The sequence below is a fragment of the Astatotilapia calliptera genome, chromosome 12, assembly GCF_900246225.1.
Source record: "Astatotilapia calliptera chromosome 12, fAstCal1.2, whole genome shotgun sequence".
Classification (NCBI taxonomy): Eukaryota; Metazoa; Chordata; class Actinopteri; order Cichliformes; family Cichlidae; genus Astatotilapia; species Astatotilapia calliptera.
The window spans coordinates 16,894,082-16,917,289 of record NC_039313.1 but is presented as its reverse complement, the minus strand read 5'-3'; the positions used below and the strand labels follow the sequence as shown (position 1 = coordinate 16,917,289).

The following is a 23,208-nucleotide window of genomic DNA, read 5'->3' as shown; positions in this document are numbered from 1 at the left end:
CAGTAGTTAGAGACAAACTGGGGAACTGGTGAACTGGGGTGGGTTATTTTTTTTCAAACATTTCCTGTTAAGATAAGATAAGATAACTCTTTATTGTCATTGCACAGTCATACATAGTACAGTAGTACAGTGAAATTGGAAAACTGTCCTACGTCGGCACTACATATAACACAACACGACACGATATGACACATCACAATGCAACACAAACAACACAACACAGTATATTAACTTAGTAATAAAAAAAGAAGAAGAAGTGTATGTGTATTGCACACTGTTATTATTGCACAAACGGTTAAACGGGAGCAGCAGAGTACTTACCACTTACTCTGCTGCTGTGTCCTGCAATTCTGTGTCCAGTCTGGTTTAGCATTAGGTTGAAAGTCAGAAAGCAAAAGTAAGTGACGGATGTTAACTGAGCAACTATACTGTCAGTAGACATGCAAAAGCTGGGGATCAGTAGCCTATATCGACACTTGCACTGACAAATGAATTGATAAAAATAAAAACAAGCACTGGTGCTCAAAGGTGAGAGTATTCAAGGTCAAAGCAATGTACTGCAATGCATGGGGTGTAACAGTTTGCCTCAACATGAGTCAATATTTCAATCATCAAAATGCTTTTTTTTTTTTAAATGTGCCTTTGTATTGGATAAGAAGACAGTCAAAGGTTAGTCTCAGCATGAGAAAATTAATGAAGGATTTTCAGGGAGAATTAGACATAACCAACTCATAGAAAGAGGCAGATTAAGTGGTTTACCTCGTGCATGCAAATTTGTTCAAACTCCTCTCCTGGTCATACCTTTGGGCAGAAAAATTTGTAAACATGCCTAAAGCACTTAAGATGACAATCTTTCACTGATTGGTTTAAATTTTTAAGGAAATTCAGTGAATTTCCTGAGTAGATTTGCAAAAAACAATTTGTCTCTAAAATGCAATTACAGAAGTAAGAGTATTTGAAGACTTAGATAAATATTCAAACATAGTTGCAACTACAATAATGGTTGTAAAATGCCACATGCACCACACATTAAATATATCGTTGAGGACTTTTATTCTGCACTAGGGGTGTCAAACTCATTTCAGGCTGTGGGCCACAGAACATCCAATTTAACCTAAAGAAGTCAAAATTGCTTAACAACCAAAAAAAAAACAAACCAAACCTGTAAATTGTTTCCCTTTCTTTTTATTTAATGAAGTTTAACTACAAATTAATTAAACGATCTAGTTTTAAAAGTGATGATTAGCAACTTGAGGTACCTGAAGAAAAAATAAGTGCAATCAGTTTTTCCAGAAAATCTGGTATACACTAGTAAATCAAAGGAACCCGTCAAAACAGCTCTCTGGTCTTACACATTAACAAACAAAGGCATGAGTACAGAAAAAAATAAATCATACAATTAAAACAGAGTAATATCTTTGTTTTTAAGAAGGCTTTAAAACTTCTGATTTTTTACTGTATCCAATAGGCTGGAGTGGATTCGTTTCAAGGCCAGTTTTGGGAAAAAGTTTGATTGACTTGTTTAGAACAGGAATGTCAGAAACCAACGGGCTTTCGGTTTTCACTAGATGAAAGAAAGGTAAATTTAATTACATAGGGCTGAACACCAGTCAGGTAAGTTTAACACCCAGAAACTTCACAACAATGTATTATGTGCAAGATGTGGTTCGGTTGTGGTTTGTTTCCCCCGAAGTCCTTGGCTAAATGCCATGATCAACCATGATCAACAACCAATGGCATTTATATTAATGACAGGCTGGCTCACCTGACAATGCTGTGAGGTATATGCACATACTCCATAGGAATGATTTCTCCGAGCTCCTGCAGACTATGCACATACTTGATCTTACTGCTGAACTTGGAACTGAAGGAAATAGAAATCAAAAAGAGTTACAGTAAAAAATGGTTTTGCTAAATGCTACATGATAATCCTTTCTAATGAAGATCTCCATGACTTTGACTGCAATTAAATTATAAATGAATCTGAATGAATTTCAATAGCTGGGAGAGTCGTGCAAATAGCAATTACAACTCTGAGACCTTATGAAGGGTCTGGTAATTCCTAGCAAAGTCCGTATGAACCAGGATGGATGAACAATGATGAACATCTTTAGGTTTTTCTTCAGTCTGCGGGACAAAACAGTCAGGAATTACACAAAAGAGGAGTACAATTGCACTGATGACTATAGCTTATCATTGATATCTACTGATACAATGCTTTTCAGACCGGAGTCACAAAGCGTTTTAAAGAAAGTAATCTAAGATTATACAAAATACAAGAAAACAAAGACAAAACAAACATTTTGAAAGAAGAAAATGGAGTACATTAGCAACAGGATTAACAGCAGGAAGATCAGACTGTTTCTTTCACATTTGCGCAGCGTTTTACATTTTTTCTTTTGCTGTTTCTTTTAATGGCCGGAACACGAAAAGAGAGAAAAGCCATGTTCTGCAATAATAAATCATATTACTCACATGCGGGTTTGCTCAGAGAGCCTCCTTATTATATAAAGTTTATTTACACTACTGAACTTATAGTCCACCATTTTATTTGAGTTTGAAATATTTGCATCAACAAAGCTACCTTCTTACAACATTTAGATTTGGGAATGAAAACTGCATTCTCCTTAGAGTATACACAACTAGAAATACCGTAGAGCAGGGGTGGCCAACACCAGGCCTCGAGAGCCGGTGTCCTGCAGGTTTTAGATATCACCCTGGGTCATTACCAGGCCTCTGGAGAACTTCAAGAAATGTTGAGGAGGTAATTTAACCACTGAAATCAGCTGTGATGGATCAAAGATACATCTAAAACCTACAGGACACCGGCTCTCGAGGCCTGGACCGCTCGAGATTCACGTGAACACGCAGAATCTCGAGGCATGGACGGAGAATCGTTGGCTGTCACCCCCAATGGTTACGTCACCAAATCATAGCCAGTGCATTTCCAGATTGGAAAACCTCCACGTTCAATATAATTATACAGAACTAAACTGATTACAGCACATAGGTTATTTCAATATGGGAAATATTAAAGTAGTGGCTGTTTTGCAGCAGTGAACTTTCATGGTTTACAGCCAACTACCTAATCACACTAAACTACTTGGTCCTTACATCTATGACTGCATTTTTTGTCGTTTTCATTTTTCTTTTATAATACGTTTATTGTCAAGACAGATAACAAAAGAAACCAGAAAAGGTAGATTATAAAAAAAACCCTCTAACATCTATTCGACATGACTTTGGCTTAAAAAGGCTTTTAAAATGTTGTTAAAAAGGCTTTTAAAAATGTTTTTGTCTGTGTGTGTGGTTTGTTTTGGTTTCGCTATGATCGAAAATGTCCAAGCTTGAGTAGTGCGCTGCCAAAGTGTAAAGGTTAATGACGCCAGAAAAATGGTTGCTGCACTGCGGGGATTTTAAACTAAACTACACTAAACCAGACTGAATTGAAGTTTCAATTTAATCAGTTCACTATATTTTAAAGGTGTTTTTTAGGGTCAAGTGAGTTTTTTTTTTTTAGAAATCATAATACACACTATCAATGAAAACTTAACATGCATATAATCTGTAATAAAATCACATGGTACATATACTACGGCATTACATTTGCAATAAACATATCTGTGTTAATATTACCTTCTGTCTATCATTTGGTAGCACCTTTTCATCCAGGTAAAACCAGGCATTCTCCTGCGAGGTGTGGCACCATTTAGATATACAATTATGTAATCCTCAGCCACCATTAATTCCAGTGTACTTATCACATATCTACAAAGAGAAGGAGAACAAAATACAGTGGATTAGACATGTTTATTTATTTTAGACATTGTGACTGTAGCAAAGTTTTCTTTTCGTCACTTCAATGACATGTGAGAAGCTTTGGTTAAGAGATGAAACACGGGCGTGATGTACATAAAAACAGAGCTACACACAGAGAGCAGCGGCAGAAAGACACGCCAGCGTACGCTAACCCAGAAGCACGGTCATTTTTCAATGTACTTACAGAAAAAGGTTTTCCATGACATAATTGTAATTGTCACAGTTGCTCTCTGGTAGGAAACATGCAGCAAACACAATGATGGCTTTCTGTTCAGCGTAATAACCTGAAACATGAGAGACACAAACATGACTATCACGTTACATATCAATCATAATACAAATCATTTTTCTAACATTCTTGTCCGGTTTATAACTAATTCAAGGCCTATCAGTTAAAAAAGCAATTACTATTATTATTTTTGTGGTTGACACATGGGTCAATGTGAGTGGGACTTTACCCTCACTATTAAACATTCAGTCCCATCAATAAGAAAGAGTCCTCTACTTAACCCCATCACATATTTATACTTCTCACATTTTATATACTTTTTCAGTCTCAGCCAAACAAGAGTCTAGTCTGACATCTGATAAACTCTGATTACACAGCAAAGTTTTTGGTAATCATCAGAAACCCCAACACACTTTTCTAAACTAGTTTTCATTCTGATTTCAGATCTGATTTTAGTTTTCTTTTCAGTTACATCAACTTTTTAATTATGTGTAATATCAGTTTGCAACGGACTTGCATGCGGTTTTTATTAAACGGCATGCACCAATCAAGTAATTGTTTCAATATTTTCAGTGCGAAGTCAGATAGACACACACTGTGGCATAGATATAATGATCCGCGTCAGTCGGCTACCACTTTTTCTTAGGTTTTTGCTGTCAACAGAAAGACTGATAAAACAACAGCATTTTTTTATCAGTCTTTATCAGTTTTTATCAGTTTTATAGTTTAATTAATTAAATGATATTAAAATGAAGACAGAATCTTTTTTGCCTCCACAGACAAGTAAAACTATGCATTATTAACATTATTTATTAACATCTACACCATCATAACGTCTGTTTTATTCAGCAGAAAAAGTTGTATCAAAGCACAGGGGAAACTTCAGAGAGGGCTGATATTCTCGCTTTTCGTCATTGCAGCCACCACACACACACACACACACACACACACACACACACACACACACACACACACACACACACACACACACACTTACTTTAGTTGTATGATTCAACTAAAAAGATGAGAAACAGCAAGATAACTGCAAGGGAGGCTCATCCAATGCTATCAACTGAAAGCTGTCGTAGCTGTGTTTACGTACCTCCATGAGAAATGACTCTTTTGTAGGGTTCAATGCACTTCATATCAATGCGGTGCTCCTGCTCTCCGATCACCACGCTCCTCCACAGCCTGCTTTCCTCTGCTGCTCTGTGGCCTGGATCTCTTGATGCCGCTCCGCCACCCAAAACGGACTCCTCTGAGTCCCCTGAGGTGACATAAGATCGAATCAAATACATATTAACAGTTTGATTTTAATTTAATAGACAACATATAGTGGAGAGCTGATGGGCCAGTAGTTTTGACACGAGGCTGACAAGCTGTGTCTTTACTTTTTTCACAATTTACCCTTAACTCCTATCTGTAAAAATTGCATGCTGTAAAAAACCTGTAAAATAGTCTTTGTATTTTTTAATTGTGGCTGTTCCAATGAGAATGTGTCTGCTGTCACCATGTTTATTAAGTTCCAGTGAGTCGGCCTCGTCAGGTGTGTCCAACTCATCTAAGTTGACATCCAGGTCATCCCCAGTATCCAAGCCGTCATCCTCTGTATCCAGGGTGTCTTCTGAAAGAAGAGACCCCTCACTGTGGTCCAGGGACACGTTCATTGGTGGAGCTGCCAGCTTTCTTCTTTGATTGGACCCGCCAGATATATCAGCTGAGGAGGGCTGGTCTGTGCAGAGAAAGTCATTTGTTTATAACTTTTTTTTTCCACTTTCATTTTTTGATCATTTAAAGATTATCATATGAACACCTTATGAAAATAAATGTTTTTATTTATTTATTTTAAATCAACAAAAAATTCATTTTAAGGATCTTTGGTAAATCCTCCTAAATGAAGAATCCTTTTGATTAAAATGTCTGTCTGTCCATCCATCTGAATGGGCACTCTCTTCAGGCTGAGAACCATGGTCTTATTGATGGCAATGCTTTGGTTGAAAGTGATTAAATGGCTTTTAGCATTGAGCCAGATACTCTATACTCCTGAAACACCCCAAAAGGATATTGCGTGGGACGCAGTTAAATGCCTTTTCTGAGTCAACAGAACACATAGATTGACGAGGAAGAATGCGGTGCTCATTGTGGGGGTGGAACACTGAACTAGCTCTTAAACGCCTCGACAATATTTGAGTGTGTGAGAAATTTTTTCCCAAGCAGTCTGAGGTTTGACTAACCGACATACTCTCCTCTCTAGTACCACGTCATTTAACAGGTTATAAGTGATTCACCTTGCTGGCACAGAATACCATTTTAAGCCCGTCAAACTTTGTTATTTAAAGAAATGGGGGCAGATTATGTACCTCTGTGACAGGGCTGCTAGTAACAAAGTAATGAAGACATCATTTAAATTGAATGATTCAGTCAGTGTTAAGTGTTAACAAACAAACAGTTCCTGTGAAAATGATGAGGTACAATGAGGGGACTGAAATTAAGTGAAACTGCAGTGAATGTCCACAGATGTTTTCAGAACTACTGTTTGTCTCCGCAGAAGTAAAATATAAAGAAATGCAATTGTGCACAGTACAATCAAATTTATAGAAAATCACGCAAACAATGCAAACGTTTAACTTTGTGTTTAATTACCTTCTTTGTTTTCCTTGTCATCTGTAGCGTCTTCATTGGATGCCATCTTCATCATCATCCCAGCTGTACCAACTTCCTGTTGGGAGTGTCTGCTCACAGGCTCAGAAATACAATAGTGAGCCACAACATAAATTATCATTGCTACAACCACTGCCACCAGAGGCACAACTACACAAAGTATTGGGCCAAACAAGCCAAATACAATCATCTATATAGTGAAAAGCACTAACTGTTCCCATGACACTGAATCCGAGCGAGTGTAAAATGTGTTTGTTTGACTCAGGACATGAAATAATTTAGAAGTGACAAAGCAGACAGAGAGAAACGCACTCACTGCTTCATTCCCAAGCTGCACGTGTGGGCTGAAGAAACAATGCTGAGCAGTGTTGGAAGCTCCCCCCTCCCTAAACTAAAGCCCCTCTAACAGACCCTGATTTGAATAAGGCCTCTAACAATAGAGAGAAGCAACATAGAGAGAGCACTTACATATGATTATATGCACAGATGTGCAAAAGGTTTTCTTTTTCCCTTTAAAAAAACCTCCATCTTATGGGCTTCTACCTTTCTCTCAACCTGTCTTCTCTGAACACGAGTGGCTGAACCTCTCTCCCCACTATCAAGTCACATGACCACTTGATTATTGAAAAGCCTATTGTGTGTGTATGGAAACTCACAGGCACACAAACCAAATGAAAGACAGGGGAGAGCTGTGTATCCCAAAGAGGCCGCACATTATCAGAATTACAAAGTGGAGCAAAACACAAACCATTATGAAAAATCTGACCTGCAATAATCACACACATACTCAAATGAACAGGATGCATGCACAGCCACATGTGAAACACATGCATACAACCTAGAGACTGATTACACAACTTGACTTTTGTTTTTTTAAAAACATCACATCAAAAACCCTTGCAGGTATATTTATCTACATATTCACTACTATATGTACATAAAGGACTATATTTTGCTAACTGTACATTAGAAATGACCCCATTTCTGCTTATATAATCATTTTTTTAAATGTATAAAAATCTATAATATGGTGCAGTCCCTCTTTACATTGGAACTATTATGCTTTCCGTCCTATGGATAATACAATGCAATGTCCTTGATCCTTGTAATGCCTTATACAAGTGCAGTGGAGTCAGATTTGGGTTCTACGTAGTAAACAAAATTTGAGACCACTGGACCATTTTCATTTTCCAGTTCTTATGGTTTTTAGTGCAAAAACACATTTAGCCTAAAACATGAGTAAAGAGAATGATGAGAAGAATATGAGCCTTGCTGCTTTGACCACTAAAAAAAGAACTACAAGATTGATCTATGCTGCCACCTTGTGGTTCAAAACAACATTGCATGTGATTTTTTTCTAGTCTGTTTAAAAAGACCAGTGATAGAAAATCTTTACTAAGCAAGGGGTAGACATAAGAAGGGTCTGACTCTTAGCTAATGAAAGTAGTACAGCTTAAATTCCAGAAAAGAGTAAAAACTGAGGTTTTACACAGTGAATAACCTGCTGTGCTGACTGAGTCTATATAAATGAAAGCTCACCTTGACAGGGGAAAATGAACATATCCCTCCAGCACATACCGTGCATGATCCTCTGTCTCAGTGTGGACATCTGATTGATAGAAAGGCTTCCCTTCAGACTGATAATGAGCATGGTCTGACTGAGACTCATACTGACCCTGGCTGTTAGCTGGATATTGAGAGTATTGGAAGTCAGAAGTGCACAAAGAAGTGGAGGCAACTATATACTGACTTTCAGCTGTGTCCTGACACCTGAAGTGTGTGTCACTCAAGTGGTTTGGAGATTTATCTCCAGCTTCAAAACAGTTCTCAGTCTGCTCGTATCGGTATTTTGTAGCCGTGGCATCAGTTGTAAACTCGGCATAGACGTCAGTGGCATCCTGCTGTCGGCTGGATTTGCTCTCTACAAAGGCTGGATAGGTGCACTGGTTTTCAGTTCTTTGATCGATGTGATGATAGTTATAGCCATACTGGGTTTGACCCTGAGTTGTGTTCTGTTGTCCGGACCACTGGTATGCAGCATTTTCTTGAGCAGGGTGGGACGACACTTGTGATGTTATGTCTTGGTGTCTTCTTTTAAAGGAAAAAGGGGATAATTGAAGAGAGAGTGGAAAAATATTCAGAATTAATACACACAGAGTCACAGTTATACTTTTTTATCTCTACAATGTTTTTAGTCTGTCCATTCATAAACCAAACACCTAAAAAGTGGAGTGATAATATATCATTAAGAAAATTTGGGGCCCTTGAAGGCTACATTACCCTTTTTTTGTTTGTTTATTTTTCTCTAAACGTGCAAAGACACAAATGCATGTTCATGGGTACCAGGGTGACAAGATTTAAAATTCAGCCATTTTTCTACCAATCAACAGGTGGCGGTAATGTGCCAAAAAACACAAATATGTCTCTGGAAACGGAAGGAAGCAAAGATGACAATAAAAACTATAGAATAAGCAGAGAAAAATCCAGTTGTTCTTTTTTTAAGATGTATATTTGCATACATTGATTAGCGCTTAAGGACATTTACATTGTGTTTTGTGAAACTAAACCTAACCCAACAGGACTATTTCATCAGTGTTTAAAATCAGCAATAAAGAGAATGAAATAAAATGTCTTCAACATTGTAGGCCAAAGATATATTTGTAATTCTCTGAAATACAGAACAGGCTCCACTTCATAGACAGTATATTCTATTGATTTATTTACTAAAGAACTATTGAAGCTAAAGGTACCAGTGCATGAATGAACACACGCACACACACACACACGCACAATGCCAACACCTTGCAAGAGAGCTAAGGGAGCTGTTTCCATTAGCTGTGGTGGGTCTGCAGCTGTAATGAGGCAGGTAATGCATATCTAATGAGGCATAAACAGATTTATAAACACACTCAAAAACACACAGAGCTGCAGATCAAACCAGGCTGCTAAACACATGAGATATGCATCCATTCACACGCAAGGCTTGCTTCTTTCTCACTCACACTCACATATTATAAACAAACATAGTCCCTTCAGGCTCTTATCCTCTGTCAGTCACTCATCCTTCCATCCGTCCATACACACACCAGACTCTGGTGCTTAGCTGTTCCTTCTGGCTCGTGAGTTCAGTTATGTTCAGTTATCTAAAAGACTTCATTGAGAAAACTTTTGAAACTAAAAGAATTAAGGCAAAGTGAAAGGAAGGAGGGCTGCCTGTGTGTGAGTTGCGTGTGTGTGAATGAGAGAGAGATACAGGTCGGTGTGCGCAGGCATTTTCATTTATTTGCCGTTAGCAGCCTGAGAATAGAAAAGTCTATCAAGTAAAGAAGACAGAGTGCTGCAGAATTACTTCTATATCTTCTCTACTCAACACAAATGAAGTCACCACTAACTCCGGAGTATTTGGAAAGCATATGCATTTGGATTGTGTTTCTTACCTTAAATCAGGTAAATAATTATCTTGTGAAGCTCCAGTGTCTCCAGGCTGTTGTCCAATAGACCATTTATCCCAATCTTCAGTCCTTATAGGTCGTCCATCACGGTAATCCACTCTGCTCAGTGGAAACCCATCTCTCTTTGGCTCATGTGTTTGTAATCCTGCTTGCTGAAATGAAGACCCTCCAATTAAGTCATCACTAAAGCTCAGCAGGTCTGAAGATGCAAACTCTTGTCTTTCTTCCCTCTCTCTTTGCACTTCTGAAGTCCATTTTGGAAGGACAGCATTCTCTAGTGTGTTGGTTTCCTCATCCTGCTCCTCAACGTCATTTTCCTCTTCCATTAAATCTCCAGAAAATGGTAATCCTAGTCTTTTGTCAGTGCAAACACTTGTTTCATTTACTGGGGTGCCAATCAGAGAGCTGGCATGAGAGGACGAACTGTTGGTAAGCACAGGGGATTGTGGCTCCGACGTGGTTTGGGACGTGTCCTTTCTCCTTAACTGAGCCCCCCAGACTTGGAAGTCACCCAAGGAAGCAGGACATGGAGAAGGAGCGGGTGGCGTCTCCCCGCCTTCGTCTGAATCTTCCATTGAGATCTGTGAGTGGACATAAACCTCCTCTCTGGTTTTCAAGAAGTGATCTGATGGATATCTTAATGATGGAGACACACTGCGGGGCACAATGCTTGACTCACTGTCATAATTTCCCTCTGACTGACTGGAGCTTGTTGGTCTTGAATCAGACTGATGAAAAGCTTCCGAGTCATTTTTCGATTGGCTGGGACTGATAATTTCTGGAACCACGTGACAGTCAGTTGCACTATCATGAGTTGCTTCGTAGGGAGTTGATTCGACAGGTTGATTTTGGTCTGCATTGGGAGCACTGTCAGTTCCTCTGACTTGGTGTAACTTACTTGGCAGTGTTTCTTTGTTATAATTTTGTTTTGCAGCTTGGGCCTGACGTTGCAGTACCGAGGCTGCATATGACAGCATGCTAAATGTCTCCAGGGACTTTTTTGTTGCCTTTGATTGCCTTTCACTCCGTTTAGGTCTGTCAAGGCACTCTCTTGTAGCTTCTTTTACCGTGCCAGATACGATGATGTATTCCATTTCTAGGCCAAGTTCATCTGGACTATCTGTGCAACCACTGTCTGGGTTTTCCATTAGGTCCTTCTCTCCACCAGGACTGGAGCTCAGAGATACAGTTTCTGTTGTTTTTCCATCTACATGTCTTCTGCTCCCATCTGTAGCTCCCACCTGACTTTCTGTGGCATGCTCACCTTCATTGGTCGTCACATAGGCTGGGAATAATGTTTGGTCAGCCTGGATTTGTGGTTCAGCAGCTTCCTCTGGATACTGTGAAATTTGCCGAGTGCCAGTGGAGCAGTTGACCAGAAGAAATGGGGAATGATCTCTGGGTTGCTCTATCCACTCAGTCTCCTCTGATCCTTCTCTGCTTCGGCCACCCATCTCACTGGCTGCCTCAAACAGAAACACTTGGTCGTCTGGCTGTTCTTTATTTGTGATATCTACTCTCTGATCTGTCAGAATGGGTTTGCTCACAGCTATAAAAGGGCTAGACTGCTCCTCAAGCTGTATCATGTCTGCTACAGGGCAGCCAGAGGTGTCAGGGGAGGATGCCAGGCTCCATGTACCTGCTCCTACGTTGTCATATTCAGAGGTGGAGGTCACCATGCCACAGATGGGTAACTGCCACACGTCAGTGCCCTCATAGGTGGATGTGTCATCGTCATCATCTGCAGAGTTCTTGCGACTCTGAGCACCTTGTACATCGATGCCTTCTGTTTCTTCACTCTGCATTGTGCCCTCTGCAGCCTCGATGACTATTTTCACAACTTCAGGCGTCTGCTTAAATGCTTCACATGGATCACTCTTCTCTTCTAAATTGTCTTCTTCTTCCTTTTTGTTGGCATGTGTCCCAACAGTGTCAGTGGCATCCACTGAATCCATGTGACTAAGGTCCTTTCCATTTTCAGGTGCTTCTGGAGTCGTCATTGCGGAAGAGCTGTCTTCCTGTATGGTGGTGTTCCACATCTCCATTCCACCATCTGAGTATCCCAGTGGATTTTCTACAGATGTTCCACCCTTGATATTGGTGTTCAGTCCACAGAAAGAACCAGAGTTTTGAGATAAGTTCTCAGGGGTTGTGAGAGGTGATAAACTGTCATCCCGGATTGTCATATTCCACATATCCAGCGATTCGGGGTAAGACGTGGTGGTCCCGCTATCAGATTTAAGAAATCCTTTCTGTGCAGAGTACGTCCAGAAGTCTAAAAGCTCCATCTGTTGCTCCCTTTTTTTTCTGTGGACCCCCTCGTCCTCTTCTTTAGATGTGTCCGGTGTTAAAGTGTTCAGGATTGTTTTCTTTGTGGCCAAAGCTGCTCTTTCTTGTGCTCCAATAATAGCAGGTTTGCCTCTTCCAGTTAAGTCTTCCTCTGGTGGCGTCAGTTGGAGATCATCCAAAGTAATAGGTTTCCACTCATCCTTCCAGTTTTCATAGCATTCAGTCTGCTCTGTGATCAAACTAAGCTGAGGTTCAAGACTTTTCCCTTTGTGGTGGGAATTCTCTGACTTTAAGATCTCTTGTCTGCTTTCCTTTTCTGTCATGTTACCCACTAAGTCTTTGCCTCCAACTTCTTCTAAAATATTAGGTGGGCTCTCAGAATCTTTGGGTCTATTCCACATGTTATTATCACTTGAGGACAATGCTCCTTGTGTGTCAAAGCCCAGTTCATCCCAGGTCTCCGACAAAGAAGATGACACACTGTCTTTATGCTGTAGGCAATTGATCCTTTCAACAACATCTTCTGGAAAGAACCTGACGCCACAACTGCTGGGTGGGCGGCTACCAACCAGGCTGTTGACCGGGGTTGGAGGGACCACGGTGTCAATCATCTCGTTCCCATGGCTTGAACCGCGGCGATCAATTGAACAATTTCCACTTTCCAGACCTCCCACTGAGTTGGGAGCAGAGAAATCAAGAAAGCTTAGCTCATCGAGCTCTGACAGACTAGAGCTCCCTGCTCTTCTTTCATCTTCATATCCTGTTTCTCCAGAATTTGCCACTTCTCCTCCTACTGGCGTAGACTGGTCACTGCTATGCAGCGGGTCAAAATGAAACAGGTCAAAGTTATCGCTCCTGTGTCTGCTCGAGCGGTGTTTCTTCCTCTCCGGTGGGACAGGAGGGGAAAGAGATAACAACCCCAAAGGAGAGGGGTTTCTCAGAAAGAGTCCTCCTGGCCCTGCTGCTGGACCACCACCAGCTATCACCTCACCCACCGGACTGTCATCACTAAGGAAAATCGAACTCTCTTTGGAGGAGCGGCTGCTACGAATGGTGGTCATTCCGCTGTCAGGGCTCACTAGCTCCCCACCGACATTGACTCCTGCACCTCCTGCGTCCTCTTCACCATCTCCCATTACCCTGTTTGCAGGAGATAAAACAAAAGTATGAGTGAACATAATGTTTTCTCTAAAAACTGTAGACATTCAGACATTCTACCTTGCTATTGCCACTGTGTCGCCATTGCCTCCTTCTGCTCTCTCTATATCAGAACCATCCATGTCATTGATGCCAGACGATCCCTGGGAGAACTCCACACTGCCTGCTACTCCGTCTGTGGAAGAAGTCCTACTGCTGGGGTGGCAGGCTAAAACAGAACTACGCCGGTCGACAAAGTCCTTAAGGATGCCCTGGATCTCCTCCACGAGCAGTGGTGGACAACCAGAGGATGCAGAGGTGTTCAGTGGAATATGATAAACCTGAAGACTCTCCAGAGCCTCCAGTTCACCAGAAAGAGACCAGCTGGAGGATTCTTCAAGCTCGGAGCAGATCTGCAATGAGAAGCTTGTTTAAATATACCACCTAATCCTTATTTGATTTAGTTCATCTTTTTGAATGGTTTGATTACTAGAGTGAGGCCATATCTTACATATCTGTCTAGTTTCTAGAACAAGCAGTTTGACTACTATGCTTTTCAGTGTTGCTGTTGTATGAAGGAGTATTAGGGCCACATTAAGAAAAAAAAGCATTATTAAAGCATTATTGGTCCTTCTGACCAGATGCAGTTTTAAGCACCCTTATACTTACCCACGCTGTGTTTATGTGCTAAAAGAGAAATCATTTCCTTACAACTAAAGCCGAGTCATTAAATCTTCTACACAAGGCATTTTGTAGAGGGTATAGGAGCCGTGGCAGTTTGCCTTGAAACAACTGTAATCTCCACATTTTGACTTTAGCTTAGTTCAATGTATATGACATAAAACATATCCTAGCGTAATAAGAAAAGTAAAAACAAAACAGGCATTTTTGGACCAGCAAAATTAAAAGGATGAGATGCCAGGTGATTATACACTAATGCTGCACACATTTTAGTTAATAAAAAACTTGTTTCCGGTCTCCTTCATAAGGTATTTCTTTTGACACATTATTTTCAGAGTCAGGGAAATATTTAAAAAGAAATTAATATTTATTCAATTTACTAAAGACACCATTACAGAGCTGTGAGTATTTAAGAAGCACTTTATGCTTCATTCCTGACATATGATTGTTTGTTGCTTCTGATGAATATTTTACCTGTTTCAGGATATCTGTGTTGTTTGAGTAGACAGCCACCTGCTGGCGGGGATGGTGAACTGAATCACTGATGGATAAGAGAACCACAATACCATCGAACCTATGGTGGTGACTGAACGATTTAAGCACATCCAGATAATCATGCCAGTCCTGAAAGTGACAAAAAAGGACAAACATAAAATTTTTACTACTATGTAGAAAAAAAAAAGTGTTCAAATTAATGATGAACCTTTTCTATTTTTATATACAGCCACATAGGAAACTTTGTAAGACTCTGCCTTTTATTGCACATATGATTTAATGTAATTTAGTAAAACTTGAGTGGTTTCAGAAAAAAAAGCCCTTTATCTGTAGCAATGAGAGACGAAGCTGTCAAAGCACACAGAGGGGTAGAGAGACACTTTGTGATTTATTGTTTGGAAATTAACTGTTTGCTCTTAAAACAGCCACCATGCACAGATTATGGTAATTCAGTGACACACACAGTGATTGATGGATGGAAAGTTGCATTAATTAATTGTTTTGTTTGTCAAGGGAACTTGTTTTTTTCTTTCTCTCTGGAATGATTAACAACAATGTTATGGGAACCGTAATTTGCTATGCTATAAAGTGTGCAAAGTGATACTTTTGAAAACATATTTGCTTGATTAATCTAGATTTGCTGTACAACTGTTTGTTTTGTAAAGTTCTCAAAATTGTTGCCGTGCTTATTTAAGTAGAACTTTTTAAACAAAAGAGATATTTAGAGTAAAACTAATAAAGGAAGTTTGACTTTCGTGTGTGTGTCTGCTGCAGACATGAAAACCTATTTCTTCTCGTGTTGCCAGATCGTGTCAGTCCAATGACGTTTCAGCATATGCATTTCTTTGCTGTGCAGTCGGCAGTGTGTGTGTGTGTGTGGTCCGTCTCACTACTTAAGCCTGTGCACGCGAGTGTGTGTATTTGTTCGGACCACTGAAAGTGATTGATGAGAGCTTCTGGCGCTGTATCTGCCCAGGCTGTGTCAATATTAACCTGTGAGGATGAGGGGGCCACAATACTCCTCCCACTGTTCCTCCCTCCATCCCTCCATCCTTCTCTCGCTCCACAATATGGCTGCTGTCAGACTCGGGCTCATCAATCCTCACACACACACACAACTGTCACTTCACTGACACTGCCATTTCTCAACACTGATATCCTGATGAGTGCAATGAAGCCTCCCAAGATTCGTTAAAACACACATATTCACTCACATAAGTACAAACACACAAGCAAACGCGCACGTGGCACGAACGCATGCAGACGCACACATGAGTTCACCTGCGCTCGTGTGCTGTGATGCAAGTTTAGGAGCCGACATGAACTGGTGTACGCACATGTGAGATCTAGGAGAGCAATAAAGGCTTCATCATTTATGGTACAATATACACAGAAATGATCAGATGATGCTAGTGAAGCTAAGAGCCAACTGTGTGCATATGCACTCAAAACTACACACACACACAGACACACACACACGGAAATATAGTCAGAAAACGAGCAGAGTGCGAATCTCTGCGATAACACGCAGGGCGACAGTCTGTCTGCCATTTGGCTCTTAACTGAGTAAATTACTACTCATATTGCCTGCCCCTCCTCTTTCTCCCTCTGCCACCTCCAGATACACAGATTGCCTTTTCTTATAAATTATCAACATGTTAGATATAAAAACCACTTGCTAACTATCTCCATGAACCTTAGGATATGGACACAGAAACCTGTATTTCATTTGTTGCACTTACCGGTGGCCGCCTTACCTCGAGAAACCTAGTTACTTTAAATCCTTCACTTGACTTGCTTTTAATTTGACTTTTTAGTAATGTGTTTACCAAAAGGTGAAAGTCCTTGTTCTTGTATAGATAGTTTAAATTCACAGTCCTTGCTGTCACTTAGCATCAGTGAGAAAACTTACTTTACATTCTGAAATGTGAGGTGATCTTAAAATGATGAGCTTGGAAAGTCAGCAGGCACTGAGATATTTAACTGATATTTACGGCCAGTGTTGTGGCTTTTTACTACATGCTTCACTGCAGTTCATTGGGTCATTTTGTATGCTCCTTATTCTTAAGTTCCAGCAATAGACAATTGCACTCTGTGGCACTAAAAGCTCAATGGACTACAACTTAAGAAAATATAAAGCAAAGGCAAACTAAGAAAACTCCAAGCAAAACTCCAATTCTGCAAAAGGAGAAAATACAACAAAATACCATAAACGTGCAGGAAGCACAGAGGGCTATTAGGAGGCACAATAAAGTGATGAAGATAGCTGGGAAAGGACTAATTGTTGCCAAAGTGCAAAATGAGCTTAAGTGGGTTGAATGCTGTTATTTTCCTTCATTCATTATTATTTCATTTAGGCTTCTGTGCTGTTAACTCTGAAGCGTTTCGCAGTGGAGTTTTCTGTATTTGCAGCATGATGCTTTTTTGTGTTTTCCCTAAATGCTGATTATATTCTGTGATGCCGGCAGATCTTTTTGATTATGATTTGTCTATTTGCCAGCATCGCATCGAGCTCTTAAGCGCAGAAGAAAGAAAGAAGGCAAACAACACTTACACCGACAACTGAAGGAAAAATTATGTTGGCGATTGTGTGGTGTCAGCGTAAGCTGTGTGAGCTCCTTTTTTGGTTTAGACCAGCTGTAACATCAAAACTTTGATGACTACTTGTCACACCGTTGACCTGCAACCATTACTATGAATAGCCAAAATAGGGTTGAACCCACGGTTGACACAACATTTTTGAGTACAATTTCTATGCTTTTTTAAAAAAAAATAAAAATACTTTTTCAATAAACTCAAATGTGTTTTTCTCTCTTTCAACTGTCCTCTTACTTTTTTTGCATCTTAACTCTTTACATCTTCTTCTCAAACTGTTTATAGGCATCTGTTTCTCAGACTAGGCCTTTATCCACACACACACACACACACACACGTTCTCTCTCTCATTGGCTGTCTTTGCTCCACAGGTAGCAAGTCTTTAGCGGCTGCTTGCAGTTCTCCCAACCTGCCGTCATTATGCACAATAGCCTTAGGTACAAAACTCAGGCCTCATAACTCACGCCCCGCGTGCGTAAATTCCCGTGCAAACACAGTCAAAGCAAAAACACATTTCCTGCTGTCGCCAACATCTCCGGCAAAGAATTAATCAAGCGTTCATCCATTTAGGCTCTTTGCATACCCTTTCCGTCAGAACACAGAATGCTAAGAGAGTTGCGAGTTCTTCTCAGGCGATCGTTTCGCCACCCTGATGAATCCATCAAGCGAGGTTTGATTTATACATCTGTCTGTGATCACAGCGGTACAGCTACAGTAAATGGGGTGGCAAGGAGCGAGCTGACACCTCCCTGCTCAAACACACACATGCAAATGCACGCACACATGTGCAGTATATACCACTTGCCAAACACACACGCATTGCTGAACTCACACACACACACGTACACACACACACGCATGTACTTGCATACTAACAGCCATTCACTCTTATTCACACTCCTGCTCACACATGCGTACACAAGAGTATTACTGCTTATGAAGTTTTTGGAAAGACAGAGGGGAAAGGGGAGGGTGGTATGAAAGTTTGCAGAGGAAGAAACCCAAATGTCTTTCAGTCTATCTCATATGGGCCTTCTCCGCATGCTTCATTCACTCAGCTCTAAGTGCGGGGATTTGGGGGCCAAGATGCGAGCACTGAGTCTATAAATGTTTTGTTTTGTTTATTTGTTTGCCCTCAAAGCCTGAGGAAGCCACAGGGGGAGAATGAAAATGGGGAAGAGAAAGATTCAGAAGATTCTTCTTCAGCAGAGATGAGGAAGAAACATCAGCGTAAGATGCTGAAGATGGAGCGGAGACTCTTGTGCAGCATCAAAATGGTTTCAATAAATGCCATATTTTTGTACATGACACAAACAGTATAATGTGCACTGTAGCCAAACAAATTTACATCAAAATATGTATCTTGGAATCTTGTTGATGTGTTTATACCACAAGAGTATTTTTACTATGTAAGAAGATGCAATCTAACACTTAAACTAGTTGGGGGAAAAAACAAAAAAACCATCAAGAAATCCCAGGATACTGTAAATAGAATGCAATCTTTATGCATTCCTTCTTAATATAGCGATGTTTCACATGGCTACAGCACTATGTGCTTTATGAGTCTGCTCACCCAGAAAATCACTACAGCGCAAGAAAGAAAGACACAGAATCCCAGAGAGTAATAGAAAAATAGAGGGGGTGGAGGGGCGGGGCACCCTGGCTTCCTGGTCTTCAATCTTAGTCCCTGGGAGGCCCACCCTGCACCTGCTGTCTCCTAGTGCGTCTCATCAGAAAGGCATTTACTGAGTGCCGTGGCTGCGGGCCCCTTCATTAGCGAGCATAATTATTTGTGCAAGTGGCGTAGGGCAAAACTGGCCCTGCATAAACAAACAGAAGGGCCGGAGGACTGCGAACAAACAACACATTAGAGACAATCAACGTTGCCAAAATGAAACCTAAAGCGCAGCTCAGATGGAGATGGACACGTACGCAAACACAATCAGATAGAACAGAACAAACAAATCTACCTCAACAACACAAAACATCGCATAAATGAAAACAGGAAAAGTAAACAACATCCAAAATAATGCTAACTCATCGGCACTACTGTGTCAGCTTCTGCGGATGTGAGGCGCTGAGCTGACATCTCGCCATGTTTTTGTTGTTCATGCATTTTTAATTGCAAGTATCTGACAAATAATAACAATGACAACAATAAAATGGCTTTCTGTGTTAATACTAAAGACAAATTCAAATATCTTATTCATATGCTGCACTAATAAGCAGATATCTGTGTATGAAGCATCCAACGGGCCTATGGATGCTACTGGTGTTTTCTGATGAGTCATCATGACACCCTTTCTTCCAAATATGGTCACACCCAAGATGGCATCAGCTACAATACTTAAAAATCGAGGCTTCAAATCAAGAGTTAAAAAATAGTGGGTGATAGCCCGGTAGTTATGTCCATCTTTTATATACAGCCTTTTCAGGGCACACTGTGCTGACTGTGGAGCTGCTGTGATGAGAGTCCATGGTTCTGTTCTGATTAACCCCACATTGCCCACTTCAGGTATAAGTGAGTTGCTGTCCCCAGTTAACCCTATAAGGTCTAACCACCTCTTCTCTGAACATAACAACAGCCTGATGGCTTAACCAGAGATTTTATCAACCAGTCTAGCATCTTTTACTAACCCCAACCACAGGAGACGCATCAAAACAATTTTGTTTCACTTTATTTTCCCATCAAAACCAAAAAAGTACATTCTCCAAAATACAGGGTTTGAGGACTCATACCTCAAACCTTGTTCATAAGTTAAGGTAACCTGGAATTAGTGAAACTCTTACCCATGGTTACAGATATACACTGTAAAGACTAACTTACTGAACCTTCTGCCACTGCAGGTTGGAAAAATGACAGAAAACAAATAGAGATATAGACATCAACACAATAACAAACACACACACACACACACACACACACACAGTTAGAGTGGTCACGCGCACACAGAGCATAAGATGAATGATTTTGTTTGCCGCACAGAGAAAACAAATACCATCAAAATAGTTATTGTATCTTGGTGTAACATTAAATTACTGAACTAACATGCAAACTTTTCCTGATCCTCCGAGAAGCGGAAACAGCTTTAAAAAAAAAAAAGAAAAGAAAAGAAAGAAAAAGAGAAAAAAAGACGAGGAACTCTAAAACACATTGTACTTCTTAGATATCCATATTAACATATGAAAAAAAAAAATCACATTATTCGCATATTCTCTGAGCGAGTGTACGTCTGTGTGTGGCTGTGGGCTCCTGTCCTTCCCACAGTTCATCAACTCCACAGCATGACAACTCTTCATCTGACCGAAGCTTCATCTGCCAGCGCTAATTTCTGAGCTGTGAAAATCTCAAACACACACGTGCTGGCATGAATATGCGAATAATGCGTCTTTAGTGGGGGGGTTTTGTGTTCATCAATTTGAGGTCAATGTAAGTGTTACACAAAACTTTTCAAATGATCAAGGTGATGATGCACAACAGCGACGTGCCCTTGAGCAACGCCCTTGACCCCTATGGTGCTGCACTGCTGTGGTGCTTTTTTTACTAGTTGATACAATGCATCTACCACAGAGCATGGAAGCTGTAATGGATGCAAACACAGCATCTCATAAGGAATCTGTACAGCAGGGGTTCTCAAAAATTTGGGGGCTATGGACCTCATACAGGGGAGAAGATTTTCCAAAGACTCCTTCACAACGATCTTGGTAGTCTGAGCTCAGAGTCACTTTATGTTGTGAACTGACTCAAATGTTAATGCTCATCAGCTAACTAGCTGTCTAATAAAGCAAGCTACTGAACAGCTGGAACATCTCGCTATTTTGCAAAAGAAGTGAGTGACAGAAGTGACTGATGTGGTGCATCTGGAGCAGATCTGATTTTTTTTTAATAGTCTTCAAACAACACCAGAGGGAGTAATGGACACAATATGCTCTTTTTATTAGGGTTAATGGTTCCTATTAGAAGTTAGTAAGGGTTTTGCTAAGACCTTTGCTACTGACTGTACACCCCACTCAGAACTATTGTGTTATGTGGGATTTATTGGTGTTCAGTTGTGCAGGTCTTTGGCTGCATAATGAGAGAGACTGTGGGAATTTAACTAACGTAGAGGCTCCAAAGCATGTAGCCCTCTAAAAAGCCTACAGAGCAGGAAGAAGCACAAAAATGTCACATCATAAAGAAAAAACAAACAAACAATGGCAGTGGAAAGTTTTAACTGTTTTTAGCACTTGATTCACACTTGGTTCCAGTGGTTGGTGGTGGTTTTCTCACCAGTACTACCAGAGATGTCTTTCTGTTAAAAGGGAGTTTTTCCTTCCCACTGTCACCAAAGCTCTTGCTCGTTGGGGGTCATCTGATTGTTGGCGTTTTCTCGGTTTTCCCTGCATTATTGTCAGGTCGTTATCTTACAATATAAAGTGCCTTGAGGTAACTGTTGCTGTGATTTGGTCCTATATGAATATAAATGAACTAAATTTAACTTTAGTATAATTTTTTTTTCCTATTGTGTCATCCATGTTCTCCACAGAACGGGCTGAGCTAGTTTTTTTATTTATTTTTGTTTTGGTGCTGACCACTAGTGACAGTACACAGCTATAACATGGGGGGGTTTTCAAAGATTTACATTGCTCCTCCTGATTCCCAGAGCAGCACCATGCTTGGTGCTTTATAGTACACATCACGAAGAAACTTGCTGTCATGCAGAAAACTAACTCTAATGTCAAAAATATTTAAATAAGGTCGCGCTGCGGCATTTAAATGTAACGTTGCTTCTGTAAGGTGAAGCACTGAAAAATTCAGATAATTGTTGCTCTTGTGCAGGAGCAGCAGCAGTATTTTATTCTTCTATAGTCAAACACAATAACAAGTGTTTGAGAAACCGACAGAAATATTTGCCTTTGCAGTTTCAACTGTAGTGACTCTGAAGGGAGGAAGCTCATTTCGTTTGTACTTTTCTCTTCCTGTAATAGAGGAGCACCCAGACTGACTAATGTATGTTTGTACAGTATACAAAAATACATTAGTCAGTATATACGATGTGTCCGTATCGTTACACCACACACTGCAAGCTTTTTCTTCTGCTAACTAGGCAATCACAGACATCTTTTTTTTTTTTTTAAACAAAAATCTAACTCTGCCCTCTTTAACCATCCAACACACATACACACACACACACACACACACACACACACACACACACACACACACACAGAGAGAACACTTTGACAAACACATAGCACATAAACCATTAAAGACTAATTGAATCTAATTTATTTAGTTTTCTGGAAAGAATCATTTAAGGCAGAACTTCCCTAAGCCCCCCTCAATAAATGACTCTCATACCGTTTTACTCTCTTTTCAAACACAATTAAAAAATAATATATAAATATATACACACTGCAAATGACATGCATATAAGGAGTTCATTTTGGAGCCCGATCTCAGGTCATTAGTAACCCACCATGACGCTGTGGAGTTGGGGTCCGCTGGCGACACACAAGCCCCTGGCCATTTATTCTATATTAAGTCTTTAATGGGCCCTCTCTCTCTTTCTCTCTCTCTCCCTCCTGACACACAGCATGCAGGCTCAGCGCTGGTAAAATATGCACAGAAAGTCCGGTGCGCAAACACAGACAAAGCCATTCAAATGAATGGTTATTTATTCGCTAAACGAGGATCTGGGTGTTTAATGTTCCTTGGACGTTAGGTAGTTTTCTGGGGGAGGCAGAGCCATACCCCTACGGCTACAGACATCATTTATTTTACACATAGCCTAATACTGCACGCTAGGCAGCCGCTGAGAAAAATGGGCTTTGGAAGTGAGAAGGAGATATAAAAGAAATAATGAATAA

General features: G+C 40.4%; 1 protein-coding gene across 8 annotated transcripts in view; it reads right to left on the bottom strand.

Annotated features, from left to right (window-relative positions):
- The window catches only part of LOC113033696 (uncharacterized), a 38,387-nt gene that overhangs the window by 1,426 nt on the left and 13,753 nt on the right, over window positions 1-23,208 (bottom strand). For 4 of the 8 annotated variants that reach the window (XM_026187740.1, XM_026187742.1, XM_026187747.1 and 1 more), the window contains 13 exons: window positions 14,743-14,892; window positions 13,669-14,000; window positions 10,147-13,590; window positions 8,249-8,800; window positions 6,692-6,780; window positions 5,559-5,780; window positions 5,151-5,315; window positions 4,004-4,103; window positions 3,637-3,768; window positions 2,041-2,127; window positions 1,766-1,864; window positions 760-801; window positions 322-361 (listed from right to left, as the gene is read on the bottom strand). In XM_026187740.1, the coding sequence (XP_026043525.1) occupies window positions 325-361; window positions 760-801; window positions 1,766-1,864; window positions 2,041-2,127; window positions 3,637-3,768; window positions 4,004-4,103; window positions 5,151-5,315; window positions 5,559-5,780; window positions 6,692-6,780; window positions 8,249-8,800; window positions 10,147-13,590; window positions 13,669-14,000; window positions 14,743-14,892 (5,451 nt within the window). In that variant the 3' untranslated portion in view covers window positions 322-324. Of the gene's footprint in view, window positions 1-321; window positions 362-759; window positions 802-1,765; window positions 1,865-2,040; window positions 2,128-3,636; window positions 3,769-4,003; window positions 4,104-5,150; window positions 5,316-5,558; window positions 5,781-6,691; window positions 6,781-7,177; window positions 8,801-10,146; window positions 13,591-13,668; window positions 14,001-14,742; window positions 14,893-23,208 lie in introns of those variants that run through there. The other 4 variants (XM_026187741.1, XM_026187743.1, XM_026187744.1 and 1 more) reach the window with 4 other exon arrangements.